At 37.5% G+C, this 23,836-nt stretch overlaps 2 protein-coding genes across 10 annotated transcripts in view; one reads left to right on the forward strand and one right to left on the reverse strand.

Annotated features, from left to right (window-relative positions):
• Positions 1–2,665, forward strand: part of ITGA4 (integrin subunit alpha 4) — a 463,364-nt gene extending 460,699 nt beyond the window's left edge. For 5 of the 9 annotated variants that reach the window (XM_079924112.1, XM_079924113.1, XM_079924114.1 and 2 more), the window contains one exon: positions 92–2,664. In XM_079924112.1, the coding sequence (XP_079780238.1) occupies positions 92–190 (99 nt within the window). In that variant the 3' untranslated portion in view covers positions 191–2,664. Of the gene's footprint in view, positions 1–91 lie in introns of all 9 variants that reach the window. The other 4 variants (XM_079924117.1, XM_079924118.1, XM_079924110.1 and 1 more) reach the window with 1 other exon arrangement.
• A 96-nt stretch (positions 2,666–2,761) lies between these two features.
• Positions 2,762–23,836, reverse strand: part of CERKL (CERK like autophagy regulator) — a 147,211-nt gene continuing 126,136 nt past the window's right edge. Inside the window, exons 5-13 of the mRNA XM_079924121.1 lie at positions 22,787–22,929; positions 17,211–17,285; positions 16,058–16,235; positions 15,919–15,978; positions 15,313–15,338; positions 15,109–15,217; positions 11,003–11,099; positions 3,693–3,871; positions 2,762–2,853 (exon numbers count right to left, since the gene is read on the reverse strand). Of these exons, the coding sequence (XP_079780247.1) occupies positions 2,772–2,853; positions 3,693–3,871; positions 11,003–11,099; positions 15,109–15,217; positions 15,313–15,338; positions 15,919–15,978; positions 16,058–16,235; positions 17,211–17,285; positions 22,787–22,929 (949 nt within the window). The 3' untranslated portion in view covers positions 2,762–2,771. The remainder of the gene's footprint in view (positions 2,854–3,692; positions 3,872–11,002; positions 11,100–15,108; positions 15,218–15,312; positions 15,339–15,918; positions 15,979–16,057; positions 16,236–17,210; positions 17,286–22,786; positions 22,930–23,836) is intronic.

The raw sequence follows: 23,836 nt of genomic DNA on the forward strand, positions 1-23,836 counted from the left end.
TCCCAAACTAATTTTTACTGACTACAATTGACATTGACTCTTATTATACTCATATCAAATAGCTAATGTTCATGACTAATGCTATTTTCAGGCTGGCTTCTTCAAAAGACAGTACAAGTCTATCCTACAACAAGAAAACAGAAGAGACAGTTGGAGTTACATTAACAGTAAAAGCAGTAAAGATGATTGAAGACTTCTTTCAAATTGAGAGAATAACAGACTCAGGTTACAGTATACTAAAACAAATTTAGACATTGTTTACAAGAAACCGTGAATTTTGCCTCAGACTTCTGTGTACTTCTTTTAGTCGTGACCTTGTGACATGTTATGTCTTAATGCAGATGAAAAATCCAAGCAGTGATTATTCAAGCAGTGATTATTCTAAGAGAAAATAACTCCAAAAGTAATATTTTAATATATCCAAAAAGATAATGCTCTTAAATGGATAGAAAAACACTAAAGCATCAGCTTATCCAAGATAAGTAATCCCTGGACAATACCTTGAAATGAGTGCATCTGAATTAAAATTATGTTGAAGTAAACAACTCGACTGGAGAAAACTTGGACTTTGAGGTATCATTCCTTTAAAAGAAATACTATTTACCATATGTGCTGGCTTTGGTAAAATTAATTCCACCAAATAGGTAAGGACTCATTTCTAATAGATCTTTGAGACTTGTTTGGAATATGTTCTCTAGAAATATTTAGCAGAATTTTTGAAAGGCTGTTCCCAAATTTTCTAATGAATAGAAGAGGAACATTATCATTTTAAAGCAATCTTTAAAGACATTGATTTGTAATATATTTCCTATAACCTTTGATCAACAACCATCTATTCAGCAGTCTATGAATACTATGGCCTGATGAGCAAACTTCAGACTGAAGTTATACACTGGTTTGAGCTTAATGGGATAATTTCTGGCTAATTATTGTTTATACAGCTATGGATTTTTTTCTTTCTGTACATATATATATACATAAGTTTTTAAGAGAAAATATGTTTATATAGGTATAAATCCAGTAAGTCCTTCTATAACACAATTTTATCAAGGGAAAGGTACTGAAGAGTAAATTATAAAAATTCATCTTTAATCAATCAAATTTTTTGTTTATAAAAACAACAGTACTTAGAATTCTAATTTATATTCTAAAACAGATCGAATGTTGCACTTTAGCTGATATATGTAAACTATGAAAACTGTACCTCACTAATTTTTAAAAATCAAAGCTCTGCAAAGAACATATTGGGGACCAGTATTTCATACAAATTAGATACTGTTTAAAATGTTGACTATCAAATTCAGCAAATAAACAAATTCTTGTTTGGATGTTACTCCTTTCTCCTCAAATGTAAGTATGAAATGTGTTTTCACCAGTAGAGAAGCAAATTTAACTGTAAAATTGAAAAATATAGATTTAGCTTGTATCAGGTAAAAATGTGACATCAAAATTTCCATGTTTTAGTGATGGCTGAACTATTTTAGGTTTTTTGTTGGTGTTATCTTAGACTTTTTATAATGAAGTAGTTTTTCTGCGTCTAAAATACCTCTTCATTTGCAAATACAATCACTTTTTGTAATATTTATTCATGCATATGAACTAAATGCTGATAAACACCAGAATATAATTTCCTCTGATTTGTCCCTACATCTGTCTTGATATGAAGGTTGTGGCCAAATTTTCGAAATCTGTTACGGGAAGTGATAGGTTAGAGGGCAGTCTTTACCACTATGGAAGAGGATTACTTCATAGAGGTCCCTGCCAACAGCTGTCTTCCTCAGACCACTTAATTCCTGTAAGTTATCTGTTCACAAATTGGTGGCTGGACAATGAAAAATGCACAGAAACTTGTGAAGGCATTTGAGCAGCGGGACCCAATGAGCACGAAAGCTCCTGAACTCGGGGGTGTACCAATAGAAATTAATTCAATTTTAAAGAACCCTTTGAACAAACGATACTATGTTTTTTTATGATTAAAAAACAAGTAGTTCTTTCAAGAAAATGTCTAGGCTCATTGGTGGAAAATCAAATCCAAATTTAGAATTGCTTCCTCAAGGATGATCCCTGAGGAAATTTAAATTTTGTTCCTTCCTACTAGAAATGACACCATTTCAGGTAGGATTCTAACCAGTTAGATATTTTGAATAGTTTATGTGTATTATGGATTTCAAAACCCTACCACTTTGAGTTTTCAACTTTCAGAGACTATTCACCAAAGTGGTACTATAACTAACTAACTTTTTAAAAAATCCATCTTTTTTCTTTTTGGCAAGTAGTCTAGGTATTATTAGAGAGCTTTTGAAAAAATAGTACTATTTCTGGTTATATCATTTCCTAGCTGTGTAATTTAATACCGCTGGATTACGTACCTCATCAAGAAATCAGGACAGTCTTTCTTACATGAACTCTGTGGTCTGTTGGCATCAGGCTATAGGAAATTTAACATCAGAATTGATGGACTCAAATCCATCCAGGAATCCAAATTAGTTCATTTTGGAATTAACCTAGGTTAAATATTGATATATCATGTTTAAATTTCAAGTATATGAAAGATTTACTTTCCATTCCAATAAATACTTTCCAAAAACCAGAATTTAAATCGTTTTGTATATTATATATTTCATGTCTTAAAGCCTAGAAGCTAATTTTTAGTAACATCAAAAATAGCAATTTTAATTTCTTTTAAAATAGTTTTTTCCTTACTAAAATATCTGTTTAAAACATGACAATATCCCTTCATATTAAAATTCTAATTAATTTTCACATTCCTCTTATAAACAACTACATGTTACTTTGGAATCATTCATTTCTTCCATGCTTTTTCCATAAAGATTGATAAGTCTTGGGTGTACTCTGTAAAGAATATAAGAATATGTATGATTATTTCATCAACCTATCATTCTGTTATTTTTCACACATAACCCCTATCGAATGTGGTGCATAATACCAAATAGAAATCTAATGATAGCCAACGAGCGTACATTCATGGCAGAGCTGCCATCTAGGAAAAAATGCAGGGCCTAATAAATCAGCAGCAGTAATTCCTGTAAAGCCCAGTCACCCACGAATGTAGAAAGCTCACACCTAGCAGGCTACTCAGGGAGCCCTGCACACTTCTTCTACCCACTGAGTCATAATGCTTATCAACAATAAGTTTGCATGTTCCCAAGCCTGTTTGTAACCCATTGCTCTTGTTAATATGTAAAATTGTTCTTACGTAAAGTATGCTTTGGAAAGACGATAAAAGCAAACTGCTGAACACAAAGTGTTACAGTATTTGTTGTGGGTAAAAGGAAATTTTAAACGACTGGGGGATTAAATTGTAACCATCTGCTATTCAGATGGCATCACAAGGTTTCAGATCTTAATCCATTTTTTAAAATTCAAAATGGAAATTGTAGACATACATTATCTGTATAGTTTGTGAAGAATGGTAATTCGGAATGCCAACGTAGAGACTCATAACCAAAGAAAATGCTTTGGTTCTACATAACAATTAGTGAATAAATACAAAGTTACACTTCTTTATTTATTAAAATTGTACATGTGTCTTTTTATGCTTCCCTGACTTACGAATTTAAAGCAAAATTAGCCCAACTGCCTGTTTTGATAGTTATAAGGCAGCAACTTCCATTTATATGTCTATCAGACACAAAACTGATAGTACAAGATGGTGAAATAATTAGACTTACCTAACATGGACCTCTGATGCAACTTCCATTAAATCACCATCTACATTCCAAGGGAAACTGCTTCCTGTAGCAGTTTCATGTGGTACGTCTTCTTCCTCTGGATTGTGTCCACTGCTGTTACTCCTTGGGTGAACTTTTACTTCTTCAACAGTGTAAGTCTCAACAAATGGAAAATTAAACTAAAAAAACCAAAAAATAAATGCAAATAATCTTGGTACTTGCTTTATCCCTAACTGTAATGCAAACTAGGAAAGTTCACTGTGCTCTCATTTGCAAGTAAATATCAGTGTGCATGCTGATGTTTTCATAGCTTTGAAACCCTAATTAGTTCCAATTTCTTTGGAAGAAGGAGCCCCTTTTCTGCTTTCCTAGCTCATTTAGATCTAGCAGCTGGCAAACTTGTTTTATGACAAATAGTATATGTCCATGAAATTGTATACAATAATTTCCAATAAAAACTAAATCTTTAATATTGGTCTGTTGTTATAGAGGATTTATATAATCCACTGACTTGATTACTGTCAACTAGTTTAACTGATGTAGAGCAACCTCTAGAATAAGTTTCACATTTGGAATTTAATTACGAAGAACTAAACTTATGAAGGTAAAAAGAGAAAGTCCATCCCATGTGATTTTGACAGGCATTTGCCTGTCTCATCCTCACTTTAAAGATGGACACAAGTTGCATGATAATTATGGCTGCTTACTGACCACTCTAGCATGGTACAAAGTCAGCTTCATATTTCAGTCTTTCTTGGTCATGCTACCCAAAGCAACCTACAGATTTAATGTGATCCTTATCAAACTACCCATGACATTCTTCACAGAAATAGAACAAATAATCCTAAAATTCATATGGAACCATAAAAGACCCAGAATTGCCAAAGCAACCCTGAGGAAAAAGAACAAAGCAGGAGGCATAACCCTCCCAGACTTCAGACAATACTACAAAGCTACTACAAATACTACTACTAATCAAAACAGTGTGGTACCGGCACAAAAACAGACACATAGATCAATGGAACAGAATAGAGAGCCCAGAAATAAGCCCACACACCTATGGACAATTTAATCTTTGACAAAGGAGGGAAGAATATACAATGGGGAAAAGACAGTCTTTTCAGCAAGTGGTGTTGGGAAAATTGGACAGCCACATGAAAATCAATGAAGTTAGAACATTCCCTCACATCATAGACAAAAACGAACTCAAAATGGCTTAAAGACTTACATATAAGACATGACACCATAAAACCCCTAGAAGAGAATATAGGCAAAACATTCTCTGACATAAATCATACCAATGTTTTCTTAGATCAGTCTCCCAAGGCAATAGAAATAAAATCAAAATTAAACAAATGGGGCCTAATCACACTTATAAGCTTTTGCACAGCAAAGGAAACCATAATCAAAATTAAAAGACAACCTAAGGAATGGAAGAAAATATTTCCAAGTGATATGACTGACAAGGGCTTAATTTCAAAAATATACAAAGAGCTCATACAATTTAATAACAACAACAACAAAAAAAATCGAAAAGTGGGCAGAATATCTAAATAGACACTTCTCCAGAGAAGACATACAGATGGCCCATCGGCACATGAAAAGATGCTCATCATTCCTAATCATCAGAGAAATGCAAATCAAAACTACAATGAGGTGCCACCCCTCACTGGTCAGAATGGCCCTCATTAAAAAGTCTACAAATAACAAATGCTGGAGAGGGTGTGGAGAAAAGGGAGCCCTCCTACACTGTTGGTGGGAATGTAAATTGGTGCAGCCACTATGGAAAACAGTATGAAGGTTCCTCAAAAAACTAAAAATAGAGTTGCCATATGTTCCAGCAATCCCATTCCTGGGCATATACCCAGACAAAACCTTAATTCGAAAAGATACATGCACCCAGTGTTCAAAACAGCACTATTTATAGTAGCCAAGACATGGAAACAACCTAAATGCCCAACAACAGATGAAAGATAAAGAAGATGTGGTACATATATACAATGGACTATTACTCAGCCATAAAAAAGAATGAAATAATGCCATTTGCAGCAACATGGATGAACCTAGACATTATCATACTAAGTGAAGTAAGCCAGACAGAGAAAGACAAATACCATATGCTATCACTTATATGTGGAATCTAAAATACAACACAAATGAACTTACCTACGAAACAGAAACAGACTCACAGAGAACAGACTTGTGGTTCCCAAGGTGCGGGCAGGGGAGGGAAGGATTGGGAGTTTGGGATTAGCAGATGCCACCTATTATATATAGGACGGATAAACAACAAGGTCCTACTGTGTAGCATAGGGAACTATATTCAATATCCTGCAATAAACCATAATGGAAAAAAATATGAAAAATATTATATATATGTATAACTGAATCACTTTGCTGTAAGCAGAAATTAGCACATTGTAAATCAACTATACTCCAGTAAAAAATTTTTTAAAAATTTAAATTTTTCTTACTTGCCTAAGGAAACTATAGTGAAAAAATATATATTCTCTGAAATAAGATAGCCAAGTAACTTTTTAGTAGAAATGCACAACTACTCATTTATTTCAGTTTTCAGATAAATGGCATGAGGTTTATCACAAATATATTATCTACATGTTTTTTTCCCTTCTTTCACATATAAACCTTGATGAAGCACAGAATTTTAAAAGTTGCCGGAAAACTATTTTCCCCAAAACCCTTATTTTGCCAAATGTGGAAACATCAATGTCCAGCAGATCTTACACTTTATACTGAATAATGCATGGGTTACATGGTGGATAATACTGGGTTACATGATGGCAACAGTTGTTCTATTTGAAGTACAGGGTTAGCAGGCCCCAAGCAACTCTCTGTTGGAAAAAGCAAGGCTCTCTCTAAAACTGCCTAATAGTCACTGCATTAGACTTCCCATTTCAGGTGTAAGGTTTGGGGCCACGCTTCACACTGCACTTGTAAAATGTTCTACATTTTTCATTCATTGTAAAAATAATGTGTTTTAGTTGTTTTTTTAAACATTTTTTAAAATTTTATTTATTCATTTGGTTGTGCCGGGTCTTAGTTGCGGCAGGCAGGCTCCTTAGCTGTGGCATGTGAATTCTCAGTTGCAGCATGCATGTGGGATCTAGTTCCCTGACCAGGGATCGAACCCGGCCCCCCTGCTTTGGGAGCACAGAGTCTTAACCCTGCGCCACCAGGGAAGTCCCAAAATAATGTGTTTTAAATGAGTCATTTAACCCATAACCCATTATGGGTTAAATTGTGTCCCCCGTAAAGATATCTAGAAGTCCTAACTCTTAGTACATGTGACTGTCACCTTATTTGGAAATAGGGTCTTTGCAAATGTAATCAAGATGAGGTCATTTGGGTGGCCCTAATCCAATATGACTGATGTCCTGGTTAAGAGAGGAGAATGCCATGTGAAGATAGACACTCAGGGAGAATGTCATGTGATGAAGGGGTCAGAGACTTGAGCCATGCAGCTAAAGCCAAGGAGTCTCAGGAACTGATGGCCATCACCAGTAAGTCTATTGTCTTACATCGTCAGTTTTCATGTGCACACTTCACAAAATGAAGCTCCATTCATCCATGCATGCACATTTATTACCTAGGAAGCCACAGACATTGTTAGATGGGACTTAGGGAAGCCAAGAGCGTGATATCACGTGTGGGGGTGTGTTTGGGGCATGAGGAAGGGAAGTTAACAATTAAAGTTGTGATATATATATAAGTGCCATGATGGTATAAGCACAGAGAAATGAGAAGAGGCAAACAGGCTCAGGATATTGGGTGAATTGCCCTCTTGAGCTGAGTCTTAACACAGAAGAATTAGCCTGGAGGTAAAGAGAAGCTCTGGAGAGAGGAAACCACGTTTGCAAGAATACAGAGATATGCCATGATCAAGCATAGTGTGATACTGATGGCAACACTGGTATTTTGGCATTTATTTTTCAGAGTATATTAATGCCTATATTTGATTTTAAAACATAGACACATATGGTGTTATGGGCTGAATTGTGTCCCCCCTCTCCCCAATTTATATGTTGAAGTCCTAACTCCCTGTACCTCAGAATGTAACCATATTTGGAGATTAGGTCTTTAAAAGGTGATTAAGTTAAATGAGTCTTTTAGGGTAGGCCCCAATCCAATATGACTGGTGTCCTTATAAAAGGAGGAAATTGGGACACACAGAGAGACCCCAGGAATGTGCATGCACAGAGAAAAGATCAAGTGAGGACACAGCCAGAAGGCAGCCATCTGTAAACCAAGGAGACAGGTCTTGGGAGAAACCAAACCTACCCAGTCTGTGGTATTTGTTATGGCAGCCCGAGAAAACGAATTCAATGACCAAAGCACGAGAAATCTGGTGGAGGATGGCAAGAAGCGAGGCTGTGACACAGGCAAGGGCTAGAATACAAGGGGCCTTGTATTCCACACTGAGGAAATTTGATGTCATTCTGATGACAATAACACACTGAAGAATTAGGCAGGAGATAAATCAGATATGTATTTTAGAAAAATCCCTCTAGAATGCAGTGTGGAAGACCAGAGAAAAGAAAGATCAGAAGGAGGCTATCGGAAGCAAGAAGGGATTAAGGTTTGAATTAATTGGTGGACTGGTTGTGAGGAATGAGGGAGAGGGATCCAGAGTAACTCCAGGATGGGTAGAGAGTGGTACCATTGCCCTTTGTAGGGAAACACAGAAGGAGCACCATCAAGGAAGAGGGCGATAAGGTAAGTAGTGGACGTGCTGGACTCAAGATGCCTGTGAGTTTTATAACCTTCTCAGCACACAGGAAGGCACAGTGGTCCTGCAAATCAGAAAGGAAGAGAGAACCCTTGGTAGTGTGCAAAGTTCAGATAGTGGTTCAAGCAATGGGAAGCAGTGAGATCACCCAGGAAAAGGTATCATGAGAAGAAGGTTGCAAACAAATCCCTGGGGAATAACAAGGGTTTTTAAACCCCCTAAACAAAAATGTGGGTCAAAGCAAACATAGGAATGTTTTCAATATGAACAGAGGAAACAAAGGCCAGCTACAGGATGGAGTTGAAAAGACTTGAAGAGTAATTTTTACCTCTATCTATTTCACACAGAGATGGGAAACGCAAGATGCGTCACCTACAAATGATGGTTTTCAGTACATTCTACAATTGTTCAGATACGCGAACATTCAGTTCAACCTGGAAAGATGGTTCAGAGACCTAGACTGTTGCTCTCCTTAGGCTGAAGTGCCGCATTTCCCTTCTTGGATACCAGAACTGCTACTAATTGAGAGTGGATTATATAATCTTATATTTATCTGGTCTTTATAATAGTACATAATTTATATAAGTTTATATTTTTGAACATGTCACCATGAAGGAAAGAGACTACACATACACATGTATATGTGTATATGTATGTCTGTGATTTTTTAACAAATGTATCAGATTAACATTGCTTGAAAGCAGTCACCTTGGGAATCAATCCAATTATTCTTACTATATACTATTATGCAAAACAGTTTAGAATTTCTTTGCAAAATACTACAGAGCAGTAGCATGGACTTGAATTTTTGGAAAGAGCTGAGCCAATCAGTTAAGCCTAATGAACACCCCCCACCACACACACACACACAGGCAATAGTTTTTTTGTATCAAAAGCAAGATATGACTGGTTGAGTACCTGAGAAAAATGGTTATGTCTTGCATAACATGGTCTTCTTTTGAAAACCTTTACTTTCCTATAGATACAGAATTACATTCACTACTATGTCTTTGTCTTTATTTTTTATAGTAAGCATCTATTACTTTTAAAGTCAGAAGAAAGCTACTTTCATAATGAAAAAAGGATGTCTACAAAAATTACCTAAGACATTTGCCCCTTAGGCAATTCCAAAAGAGAACTTCTGTAAGTAATCTGTGCAATCGTGCCTCCCTAAAATAAATATACAGCTTCTCAGGGTCAGTACCTTGGGGTTATTACTCCTTTAAGTTCTCATATGTATTTAATAGAAAAAGAATAGGAAAAGTTTATACCAACATAATGGCACTCATTATCTCTTGGAATATAGAATTTTGAGAGCTTTTTATATATATTGTTATCTTGTTTCTATTTTCTGACTTACAGAAAAACCAATGAACATGTATTGCTTTGGATTAAGAAAAATAGTAAAGTTGCAAACAAAATTAGCAACATCTGAAAAGGCATACATTCCTTTAAAAATCAATAAATCACTATTTTCCCAAACACATAGTTATTAGTCTTACAACCTACATTATATCAGCTTTTTTCCACTTTGTCTCCTTAGAGATTTATATTTAAAGAAAATAGGCCTGTATATAATTTTATGACATAATTTCCTAAACATTTCATTCAACTGGTTGCTCAATAAACATTGATCAAATAATGTAGTAGGCAGAGGAGAACTGAAACTTCATGAAGCCTGCCTGAGAAAGTTTAAAATTATAAAGAAGCAAAAATGACAGCCTTGCAGTGGCTACCTATGTAAGAAAGATACAGCTGCTGGTCACCGGCTGGATTTACTCTCCTTCCCCCATTTGTTCTCCCCCAACTACATCCAGGCACAATTTTATACCTGGAAGAAGGTATGAGACTGTAGGGTTTTACATGCATACTCTGTACTTCAAGATTCATAATTTCAGAAATTCACATATTTCTGGATCAGTTTCCTAATAACCGGCTCAGAATGTCTGCCCAAAGAATATGGCTTATAACAGTCATCGCTTCTCTTTAAAACAAATCCCTTAAGAACGGAAATACAGTTTTATCTGTCTCTACAAATACCACCACATATCCTAAGTTTAGAATAAAATAAATAACATCTATATAAAAGTAGTGTATTTTAAAATATGTTTCTGCAAATCTATTTCAATCAATGTAAGTAGGCTGATCTTAAACAACAGGAAAATCCAAAGGCCATAACTTTAGAGGGAGTCTGCTGCCATAAAATCAAGAAGGCTAAAAATCTCAGATTTCACTACTCTTCATTCTGAAGAACAGCTGAGTATGTCATTGTATCCTTAATTTACTTCACATTTCAATGTAACACTACATTTTCTATTTTCTCTTTGCACACACACACATAAATGTGTATAACCACCAACCCACAATTCAAAAAGGCCAATCCGTATTAATACTGGTGGATACTTTTCAGAATTTGAAGAACAAATTGAAAAAAAGAAAGGTTAATGCATTCAGAAGAAAATAAAGCTTTCTTACAAGGCAGGACTCGGTGTCAACTCCGGCAGCATCTCTCTCCCCATGATTAATTGCTTTGCACACAGGTAATCTCAATGGTTTACTGTACCTGGTTTTTAACACTTGCATATCTTTTCAGGTGTTTTATAAATTCTGGTCGAGAAGTGTTTCGTGAAATTATAAGAGCCATGCTTCCATTATTTAATCTGAAATTAAATATTTGTATTTAACATTAAAATATTTATTAAGAGAGTACATCAGAAACTACTCTGTATCATTCCTCCTAACAAATAATGTTTACTAGAAGTTATAGGCAAGCTAGATAAATCACCATCACATTAAATTTACCTAAAATTATTGAATCATATCTTGCTGTGCTGTCTTTTAAATGAAACAGCCTTTCAAATTAGTTTTATTAAACGACTGACTGATTTCCTTCTCACCAAGCACTGACACCAAGCACTTCTTAAAAAATGAATCATCATGCATCCTATTCACATATCAAGACATAATTTGAAATCCAATGTACTTACTTAGGGATTCTAAGTGTGAAACCATGTATTTTTTTAAAGATGTGTTGTACGATAGTTAATAAATACAAATGGTCTAACAACTAGTTCAACACTTTTTAAAATCTAAAGTGTGATTTAAATATTTATTTATGGGCAGGTCTAAGTGACATAGGAAACCAAATAAATCAGAGGCTCTTGGATGGATGAACTGGAGTGAACAAATGCTACCACACATGTTCAGTTAAATGACTGAACATTTTAATCTTGCATAACTCTTCAGTTCAATATAAGAGGCTGCAAATTTAGAGGTGTGATTTAGTGCCAAAAAGCCACTCACAGATGCATCTAGCTTTAGAAGGCAGTTTGCAGAAATATGCGCAAATGACTTCTAGGCTCAGTTTCAGTGCAAATATAAAGTTATTCCAAGAATAACAATGACGACATAAAAAAGAGCTCTTTAAATCTTATGGAAGCTCAGGTTAGAGCTGTAAGGGACCTTGGAGATTACCCAGTCATTCACTCAGTTTACGTAGAAGGAAAAGAAGCCCCGAAGTTTAAGTGATTGGTTCAAAGACAGAGAAAAACAAAATAATCACTGGAACCAGAGCGCTTAATCCAGGGTCCACCATTCCTTTTACGCATTATGTCACCTCTTCCCAACTGGAAATAAACAGTACCAAAACAGCAAAAAATCTAGAAGCAATAAATGCTGGAGAGCGTGTGGAGAAAAGGGAACACTCTTACACTGCTGGTGGGAATGTGAATTGGTACAGCCACTATGGAGAACAGTATGGAGGTTCCTTTAAAAACTACAAATAGAACTACCATATGACCCAGCAATCCCACAACTGGGCATATACCCTGAGAAAACCATAATTCAAAAAGAGTCATGTACCAAAATGTTCACTGCAGCTCTATTTACAATAGCCAGGACATGGAAGCAACCTAAGTGTCCATCGACAGATGAATGGATAAAGAAGATGTGGCACATATATACAATGGAATATTACTCAGCCATAAAAAGAAATGAAAATGAGTTATTTGTAGTGAGGTGGATGGACCTAGAGTCTGTCATACACAGTGAAGTAAGTCAGAAAGAGAAAGACAAATACCGTACGCTAACACATATATATGGAATCTAAGAAAAAATAATATCATGAAGAGCCTAGGGGTAAGACAGGAATAAAGATGCAGACCTACTAGAGAATGGACTTGAGGATATGGGGAGTGGGAAGGGTAATCTGTGACAAAGTGAGAGAGTGGCATGGACATATATACACTACCAAATGTAAAATAGACAGCTAGTGGGAAGCAGCCGTATAACACAGGGAGATCAGCTCTGTGCTTTGTGACCACCTAGAGGGGTGGGATAGGGAGGGTGGGAGGGAGGGAGACGCAAGAGGGAAGAGATATGGGAACATATGTATATGTATAGCTGATTCACTTTGTTATAAAGCAGAAACTGACACACCATTGTAAAGCAATTATACTCCAATAAAGACGTAAAAAAAAAAATAGTACCAAAACATTAGTGTTTTGTGCATTCTTGATTTTTTTTAATTACTTAGTAAATTTAATTACTGGTAAACATGAAAAGCATTTCACGTGTCTACGTTTCAATACTTATCAGTAATTGAAACACAAGCTATGTGCCTGGCACTGTTCTAAATATTTTCCATACATTAATGCATATAATCTTAGAAAAATTCGAATATAAAAAAATTAGTTCCTATCAGCAACTCACACTGAGGTATTTTGAAGTAAATTATACTTTCCTGTGAAAAAATAAATAAAGATGGAAGTTGAAACTCCTTTGCAATTTCGCTGAATCATCCAGAAGCTAAATTTTTGAATACCTTGGTCAGCTGAGGCTCTGATGTAAAGGCCTTTAAAAAAATGGCATGTTTGCTTACAATCCACAGAAGACATCTCTAACTAATCATCCTCCTCTGAAAAATTCATCAATGCAGATGGAACCTGGAGAGTAAGCAGTGGAATTCCAGGCCAGCTGGAAAATGACTGGAGCAGCTTGGAAGGAGGCATGAATCTACTGCTCCCAGGAGAGCAGGACTACTTCCCAGGAAGGTCCTCGAGCAAACACGAGAGTCAGAGATGGCGTAGGGTTAGAGCAGCATTGTGTCGAGTCCTGGAGAATGCAGCTCTAGTCAGCCAGCCAGATCTTCACTTTTCATGGGGGAAACTACACTAGGGAGATGCACAGCTATCTAGGGTTTCTGAGGGTATGGGGAGGAAACAATCAGCCTCAATTTCTAAACCACACAAGCTCCAGCACTAGAGATAATTAATGAGACTCTGACATCTGATTTTTAAAATAGTTTCTCGGGCTTCCCTGGTGGCGCAGTGGTTGAGAGTCTGCCTACTGATGCAGGGGACACAGGTTCGTGCCCCAGTCCGGGAAGATCCCACATGCCGCAGAGCGGCTGGGCCCGTGAGCCATGGCCGCTGAGCCTGCGCGTCCGGAGCCTGTGCTCCGCAACGGGAGAGGCCACGACAGTGAGAGGCCCGCGTACCGCAAAAAAAAAAAAAAAAAATTTTCTCTTCTTCTCTAACTTTGGATATTTCCCTCTTTCTTACCTTCCTATCAATTGCCAAGGAAAACATTTTAAATCAATCCCTTTACCAATTGTTAATCCTTCAGATTAAATATTTTGCAGGGAAGTTGAAACTAATCATTAAAATGATGTTATGAATTGCCAAAGTACATACATAAGTCATTCTTTTATTTCACTTCTGGGGAAAATCTAGCGGTGACGACATTACACAACATTCATCACCTTTCTTCTATGCTCTACAGAAACGCAAGAGAAATATATTTTCAGACCAATGATGGACAACTACATGAAAAGGATGTGCAAGAGATGGAATAGCTATAGCTTGTGGATAAAATGATATATAAAATGTCTCATGAAAATGTGGGCAGTAGATTCCGATGTACCACAATTCACACTAAATATAACTAAAATGTTTCCTTTGACTCAAAGTATCATACACACATACATGCTATTCCTGCTAAGGCTGTATACGTCTGCACTAAAATCGAAAGGCAGAGGTGTGCATAAGGAATACCAGAATTAAATATAATATTCTCAATGACTGGTAAATAAATAAATAAAGCAAAGTAGACATAAAATAACACAATAAGATCATGTCAATAAAACCCAAGGAATATTATTTTAGCCTCAGTGATATTAAAAAATCAGAGTAAATTATCATTTTTCCAGCATAACAGTTACTCTCAGCCTACTCTGAAGACAAATCCCTTAAAATCAACTCAGAAATGACCTCTTGATAATATTCTAGTTAGCCAAGAGTTAGCAGGGTATTCTGAAAGATAAATGTGGTTTATAGAAAAGTTTCAATGGGGCTTCCCTGGTGGCACAGTGGTTAAGAATCTGCCTATCAATGCAGGGGACATGGGTTCGAGCCCTGGCCCGGGAAGATCCCACATGCTGCAGAGCAACTAAGCCCGTGCACCACAACTACTGAGACTGCGCTCTAGAGCCCACGAGCCACAACTGCTGAAACCTGCGTACAAGAGAAGCCTGCACACCCCAACGAAGAGTAGCCCCCGCTCACCGCAACTAGAGAAAGCCCGCGCGCAGCAACAAAGACCCAACTCAGCCAAAAATAAATAAATGAATGAATGAAAAGTATCAATGATTCAATAAAAACGCTTACTAACCTGGTATTAGGTGCCAAGCCTCTAGGTGCCACTGAACACAGGCATGGAATTGCCATAATGCTGACATTCAAGAACTGACCCTGGATCATTTGCCACTGATCATTACAGTCTAAAGGTAACGGAAGGGATTGGTTACTTTCCCCCACCAGATCAAAATGTCAATAGAGCCCTGCTCAGTTCTCAAGGAGGTAACTTCATACTCACCAGATTTCAGAGATCCCTGTGCCCTCCTAAAAGTAAGAAAACAAGACAAAGAAACATCACATCACACACGAAGAAATAGCATCTATTAAACATGAGATGATTAGAGAACCCAACATTATATATATTAGATTCAGCAGTAAGTAAAAATATGTGAACAATTCTGTCACTGCATTAGTTGTTGATTCATTGATTCATCAGTAACAATGATTTTCAAAATTTCTTTTAAGACTAGAGCACTTCCTTTGTGTGGCTTTGAGTAATATTTTTGTTCCACATTAGAAATTCTCATGAGGGCAGAAACTATGGATTTTGTTCGTTTGTTTGTAGGCATATTTTATCCAAGGTGTCTGGCATACAGCAGGTACTTTAATAAACAGATATTGAATGGACGGATGGATGGATGGATGGAGTGAATAGTTGTTTCTGAAGACAGATGCCAAACTACGTGGCCTAATAGCATCTGTAGGACCCCATGATTCTATATTCTTCACTAATACGATAGAAGAACAACCAAAGATCACAAGTCTAATAAACTGTTTATATCAAACAGTTTTATGCTTCAAAGAAAGATACAGACTCCTGTATTACTTTGAGCTGTTCACTTACCTTTCTCCTAAATCCTGAGGGTCGTTAACTGGTAAAAATGATATTTCACATTCCTCTGGCCTAAAATATAATGAAATTTGTTATTAGCACTCATTGACTCTGGGATATGAAATTTGGGGGTTAAGAAAAAAAGACTTACTTAAGTTTTGCCAGTGCCTTAATGACAGCAAAATCCATACGTTGGTTAGGGGACATCCATCGATGTTTTTCTGCCAGAGCCAAAGCTCTTCCACCAAAGCCAAACATAGCTGAGAACCCAAAGCGAAGAAACTTGCCAGTGGTGCTGAAGGTGCAGACATCGACCGGTTGTATGTGCCCTTGAATGTTATATTGAGCATTAGTCAGTCAGCAAGTAAGTAGAGCCAGGTGTCAAAATGGCAAACATAGGAGAGCATAGTTATTTACTCAGAGAAGAAGAAGATGTCAGGCTACTTTATACCATAATATCCTATTTTCTCTTCCACTCTCACTACCTACAATTACTGCAATTGCCATTTATAACTTTTTTTTTTTTTTTTTGCGGTACACGGGCCTCTCACTGTGTGGCCTCTCCCGTTGCGGAGCGCAGGCTCAGCGGCCATGGCTCACGGGCCCAGCCGCTCCGCGGCATGTGGGATCTTCCCGGACCGGGGCACGAACCCGTGTCCCCTGCATCGGCAGGCGGACTCTCAACCACTGCGCCACCAGGGAAGCCCCATTTATAACGTTTTCAGGTACCAAGGGAAGAGACACAAAGTGGTAAATGGTGCAGCTTACTGCTATTTTAAACAAAGCATGGCTGAGGAAGTGAAGTTGAAGTACATGTGCAGAGTAAACTCAGATTTAACAGATTTGCATTTGTTAGAGCTTACATGCTTTATATCAGTTGAGATAATAAAAGGTCTAGTGGAAGTACACTGGCTAAAAGTTTTTTTCTTGTGCTTTTTTTTTTCTTTTAATAACTAGTCCTAGAGTTTTGGTAGTCAAACAACAGTACCTGATATATTTCATCAGTATGCATGGATTTTCTTGACCTGGTTATCAAATTGTGATCTTGAACATTATTCTATTATTTTCTATCAAGATTATAGTAAAACTTCACTTACTACTCTTTAGAGCACCTGTATTCTGAAAAAATCAGCAGTCACAATAGTGAAGCTTTGCCTAACTGACTTTTGGTTTTTAGTCAGACATTTCCCTGCTTTGAGAGATAAAGAATCTGTCTTAGACAAGCCTGAAGGATATAAAATAGCCTTCCTTATATAAATAGAAACTTCCTTATAAAACATAAACTTCTTTGGAAGAATTCTTACCCATTATAATGTGCAAAGTTGCAGTTACCACATGAGAAATTCCATGAAGAGAATGTGCCAATACATTAGTAGATCCTGCCAAATCAAATTTAAAACATGTATGATCAGTATAGCAAACATTTTAAATTAACCATTTGCTCCTACTTTATAGAGATGTCACTATGTAATGTTCAAATGAAAAATTAAGTGGAAGTGTATAAGTGTATAAGTTTTTGTTCACATCATAGATGCACACTGAATGGCTACTCAATTATTATTTAATCTTTAAATAACTTAAAAATTAGGAAACAAGTTATAGTATCTACTTGCTCACAGCTTCTTCCATCATGAATGTCTGTTTTCTACCTGAAAAAGTGCTAGTTATATCAAAATCTGCTCCATTCAACTTTAATAAACGGGCTTCTTTACCAAAATGCGCACCAACAGCAGAAGGATGGCTCTGGAAAGCAGACAAATGCATAAACACAAAAAAGCCAAATAATAACTAAGAAAAAAGTATAGAATCACTATAAAGTACAAAAGATATGCTTTAAATACATTTTAAAGCTCTCAACCAAATGGAGATCCCTTTATTATCTGAAAAATGGTACCCCAGATGAAGAAAACTCTTCATCCCATGGTATTTGCCATAGTTTGAGAATCTGTATTGAGACATTATAGGTTTCTGTTTTCCATAATCACTAAGATTATTTAAGATCCACATGAATTTTTCCCACCAGCCTACAAAGAGAAAGAGCTTTCTCAAGTCAGGCCCCTGTAACATTTGTGTGTGTCTGAGATCTTCGGGTAAAGGCCTGGTTTCGAAGGGGAAAATACCAGCTAGCCACTGCCATTCCCAGGAGGTAAAAAGCATTTAAAATTAAGAAGCTACATTTTTCTTGATTTAAGTCCAGTAACAGCCAAGAACTGTGAAAGCATGGATGTACTGTGTACAATCGCTATCAATGCAAAGGCTAGCTAATCAGGACCTTTCCTGTGTGGTCATATGTAATCTCTTCGGTTTGTGTCACTTTGAACAGATGTATTATGCTTGGGCTGCTCATCTGGAGAAGCTGAGTCAATGAAGCCATTATCAAGCAAGACTGTCATTAAAACAATAGTCATCGTGAGGTACCTATCTAAGCATTCATGATTTCCAGACCTCTAGTGAAACCAATGCAAAGAAATGTCCCCCTTAACCAATTGGTAAACTGGTTTTAACTGATTCATCAAACAGTACTTTATGTTCTGACCCTTGTTACTCAGAATATGTCCCACAGCCCAGCAGCAATGGCCACACCTCCATGTTTATTACACTCTTGACTCTCAGGCCCCACTCCAGACCTAAGGAGGCATAGTCTGCATTTTATAAGATCCTCAGGTTATGCATATGGAGAGGCCCTCCTCCAGAACGTATGGTTCGAGGATCAGCGGCATCAACATTACTTGCGAGCTTGTTAAAAAGGGAAATTTCTGGGGCTTCCCTGGTGGCGCAGTGGTTGAGAGTCTGCCTGCCGATGCAGGGGACACGGGTTCGTGCCCCGGTCCGGGAAGATCCCACATGTCGCGGAGCGGCTGGGCCCGTGAGCCACGGCCGCTGAGCCTGCGCGTCCGGAGCCTGTGCTCCGCAACGGGAGAGGCCACGACAGTGAGAGGCCCGCGTACCGCAAAAAAAAAAAAAACAAAAAACGGGAAATTTCTGGGTTCCACCTCCAACCAATGGAAAGGGAGTATCTGGGAGTGGGGCCCCCGTGCCCGTGTCTTAGCAAGTTCTCCAGGTGATTTGTATGCACCCTAAGGTCTGAGAAAAAGTGATCCAGAAACCGGTTCCTCAGTGGATCTTTACCAGGAGTCAATTACCTAGGTTTTTCCAGTTATTCTTTGACCCTCTACAGCCTGCCCTTTGGCTGTCTAATACTAATTAACTTGGAATGGGTGGGGGGGAAAAAGCAAAAACAAATCAATTTTGCTTCCCAATCGGATTTATGGTAAAGGTTTTGGAGGAGGCCGCATAATTAGAGTGAGATATTTAAGATTATCGATGGATTACAGTACTCCATGAAACACATTTCCTCCATTACCATGGTTAATTAAGAGTAGACCATAAAAGCATTCCTCTAGAAAGACTATTAAAAAACAAAATGTAATGTTGTCATGTGCAATAGAGAATGACACATATCATGGCTCAAGAAAATAAAGACCATTCATTCCCTGTGAGTTTGAAGTATGCTAAGTATGCCAAAGTACAAATCCTCTTAGAATTTTTATTTCATTGCTTTTTTATTTCTATGTCTTCTCAGGCTTTGCAACTTTGCCACTTTTCTTTAATTCCACTGAACTTGGCAGTGATGACAGACATGACCAGAAATCAGAAAATCATCTCAGTCATCTTCTACTCTGCTTGACCTGTACCTTAATCCTTAAGAACGTTTTTAACACTCTGAATTTAAAAGGAGAGTTCATGAAGAAAGTAGATGTAAAATTATAAAACTATAGATTGCTCCATATTTTTGTTTGAATAATCTAAAAGAGTACAATTTCCAGAAACAAAATGGGATCCAACCAAAAAGATATCTACATGCCAAAAGAACATGCTGCTCACATAAATAAAAACTATGTAATTTTAGCATTCTCAAAAAGCTATAAATGTTCTACCTCAAGGTAAACATTTTAATTAGCCTGAAAAGTTATTTTTCTTAACACTACCAGCAACTCTGCTCACCACCGCCACCCCAAACCTGCTAAAATGTGCCACATCCAATGAGTAAGGACAGAAGTAGCAGCTCATGTAAAGCATGACTGGTAGAAGAACCAGGCAGAAACTACAGAGGCAAAAAGAAAAAAAAATTGTCCTTGGAAGTGCAAGCACTTCTGCAGAACAATTAACTTAATTAACCAGACATCATGAATATTCATAAGGCCATTAATGTCTCCCACATCCAAACAGATAAATGTGATGTAATGACTTCCTAGTCAAGCATATCTAAAATTCTCATGAAAACTGCACCTACACTTTGGTTCTTTGCCTGAAATATCACAGAAATTAACAGTCCCTTGGCAATATTTTATTCTCCTCAAATTAATTGGAAAGCATGAATTTATTTATGTGAATGCTATAGAAATATATGGTTCCCAGGCATCAGTATGTGGATTGAGCCTTGTTTTACAACAACTGGATTGCTTTTTTATTTTTATGTCCTCTCTGGCTTTTTTCCCTATCCTCCCCCTCATCCCCTTAATCGGAATCTCTCTGTATAGTTCCTTAGCACCAGTTCCCATAGCAACAAACACCGTTGCTAATGGCCAGCAGTTCAAATACAGGCTTCCCCACATCTGATCCATCTGAGTCTGACCATAATTCAGCGGCTTAGTCTGTTGGCTCAGTGGAGTAATTTACTAAACACTCTCCCTCTGGGTGTCTCTCTCCAGGAGGCAAATGGCTTCAAAGGCAGACTCTCTTCTGCGTTAGCTTAGAAACTTCCTGCCTAGCTCCTGTTCCCATTCATTATCAAAGCCCTGACCAGACATAGAGTCCTCATATTAAATACATCCTGCACATGACTTCCTCCTCCTATTAGATGGAATCCACAAGCTAGAACTCTATACAACCACTAAAGTTTTGGCAACAGGCTGTATCTTCTAAACAAAAAGTGTTCCAATGGCATTTCTACATATCCACTGTATCTAAAAAATGCTTTCAAAATCAGAAATATGCTTAAAAAGTATAATGATAATAAAACTCAATGCTGTTCCTTTATAACATCTGAGTTACATATTAAAAATGTAAGCATAACCACCAGTTTTTCTAGCTAGCTATTCACTTTATGTCAAATGAAGATCCATGGGGACACCCATCTTTCCACTTTTGATGCAGAGCAGTGAATGAGTGACTTCAGGGGTGTAAGTACTAAGGAAGAGAAACAGTGACCTAAGCACATCCACTCTGTACAGAAGGAAATGTTGGGAAATTTCCACCATTACAGACGGCACTTCTAAAGTGACACAGAAAGGTCAGAGTGCAGCCCAAATGCATCGTTTTGAGTTGATGCATTTTGTTCTCTTGTACCTAAGGGGGTCTTTCTCACAGATTTTTCTTAACAGGTTTTTACAATCATCAGGATATACCCCAATATCCCTCTCCTTTTAAATTCTTATTTTTATGAAAGACTTTTTTCTCTAGAAGGGCATTGGTGTGTCTTTTGCTCTTTGTCAATTAACAATACTAAATATACTGAAATTCATACTAAATGACTCTGGTCATCAAATGGATAGAATGTTGCTTTTTTTTCAACCATGTGTAACCATGTGTCTTCTATTTTCATGGGAAAGAATACAGTTGACCCTTGAACACAGGTTTGAACTGAGTGGGTCCACTTAGACATGGATATTTTTCAGTTGTAATTACTACAGTACTTCATGGTCTCCGGATGGTTGAATTCGAGGATGCAGAGGAAAGGAGGGCCAACTGTAAATTGTTCAAGGGTCAACTGTAATTGTTTCCACTTTTCTTGTAGAGATAATAACATGTGATGTTCTAAAGTGGAAAAAAAAGTCACTTTCCTTCACTACTGTTTGTTTCAATAATAATTTGAGAGGAGGGACTCATATAATAAACCTGCAAAAGATACTTTTGTCTTCTCTGGATCCCAGTGTTGCTCTGGCTGCTCTCCCTGGCTCTGACCTCCACTTCCTTTTCCTCCCTTCCCCTAATCAGGAATCTTCCTAGAAGAGGCTCCCAGCAGGTTGCTCCCTTGCTCTAAACCTCCCATTGTTCCCTACTGATCATCAACTGCAATTCAGACCCCTTCCTGTGGCATCCAAGAGCCACCATGATGTGGACCTGTTTTGACACCAGTACTACGAAACAAATGGCCTGTTTTCTATTCCTCAACATTCCTGGATTTTGCCTTGCCATTTATTATTTTCGTAGCCAAGAAAATAACTCATTCCCATCTTTCAGGCCAGAAAAAAAATTGTCATACCTATTTTTAGGTGCAATTCAAGTGTTACTTGCTCTGTAATGTCTTCTTTCCATTTATTCACTTAGACTTTATCGAGTGTTCACTGTATCACATTCTGTTCTAGCTGCTGGAGGTACAGCAGTCAGGATGAATCCTTTTGGCATATTCAAGCTTATCTGTTTACACTTCAACTACGGGAATTGAGTTACCACATTTTACCCCCCCCAAGAAATTATAAACAGCTTGACTGGAATGGCCCTGTTTCAAAATTTCACATCTGGGACTGTGTGATCATTAGACCTTTATGTGGGAAGGTAGAATAACGGTCCCATTTATTGTTTGCTTAACTATGTATTAAACCCTGCACGTATACTATCTAATTTAATACTATAATAACCTTGTAATAAAGTGAGTGTCATGTGTGTTATCTCTCTTTTATGAATTAGAAAAATAAGGCTCAAAGAAATTAAATAACTTGGCCAGAGTCTCACATATGCTAGTGGAGATGCCAAGCGTGGGTCTTTCAAACTCAAAGTCTGTGCGTTTAACTCTGTGTGACACTGCCTAGGTTAGGAAGTAAACCAGGGGAAGATAGGCGAGGGGTTCCATTTGGCAAATCCATGGCCCCTCCCTTGCCTGCTGGTATCACACCAAGTGGAAGCTGGGCTCGGACAGGAGTCAGGATGCTGTCTGTTTCCACCCCGGCATTCTTCTGGGCACTAAGAAGCAAAGCATGGGCTACTTCACTGGCAGATCCATCTCCACCAACACAGACCACACTAGAAAAGAAGAAATTAAGTCAAAGAATGAACAACATCAAAACAATTGGTGATAATTTGTGAAATTTTGACTTTAAAATATTGGGTTGGCCAAAAAGTTTTCGTAACATCTTATGGAAAAACCCGAACGAACTTTTTGGCCAACCCAATATTAATTTTATATATTCTGTGCGTGTGATTACTCACACCTTCAAACACTTCAACATGTGTCAATGGATAAGAAGACATTAGCACTGCTCTGATAAAGTTTACTTCACAAATATCATACCTAGATGATACCCCGTAGGCAAAATATTTTTAAATGGGTTAAGAGGCATTAAACACTTGAACATGTTAATTCACATCTGACCTGAATTTTGCTCAGTTAATATCCCAAAGCATATTATCCTCATCTTGTTTATGTTAATAATAGTCGTTGCAATTCATTTAACTAACACAAGCCAAAGTCATAAAATCCTGCTAATTTTCAATATAGTTCTGAAAAGACAGACAGCAATAAAAATCATGTAAAATATGAGGCTTTAATTTAAGGAACTGCTAATTATCATTAGTATGTAAATGTTAATTGCAAACCTGAACTAGTTTTCATCTCCTGGACATTACTGCGATATGGCACTTTTAAAATTAGTGTTACTACCCTTTGACCCTAGTCAGTACTACTAATATTTTTTTTAAAACCTCACCATATGTACACTACAGGAGTGATGGGGTGGGAATCCATGAAAGTCATACAAGGTATCAGAAGTTTTGTCATAATCATTCATGTTTAAAAGATGCAAAATAGGGGCTTCCCTGGTGGCGCAGTGGTTGAGAGTCCGCCTGCCGATGCAGGGGACACGGGTTCGTGCCCTGGTCCGGGAAGATCCCACATGCCGCGGAGCGGCTGGGCCCGTGAGCCATGGCCGCT

This window comes from Stenella coeruleoalba, assembly GCF_951394435.1.
Source record: "Stenella coeruleoalba genome assembly, chromosome: 6".
NCBI classification, from domain to species: domain Eukaryota; kingdom Metazoa; phylum Chordata; class Mammalia; order Artiodactyla; family Delphinidae; genus Stenella; species Stenella coeruleoalba.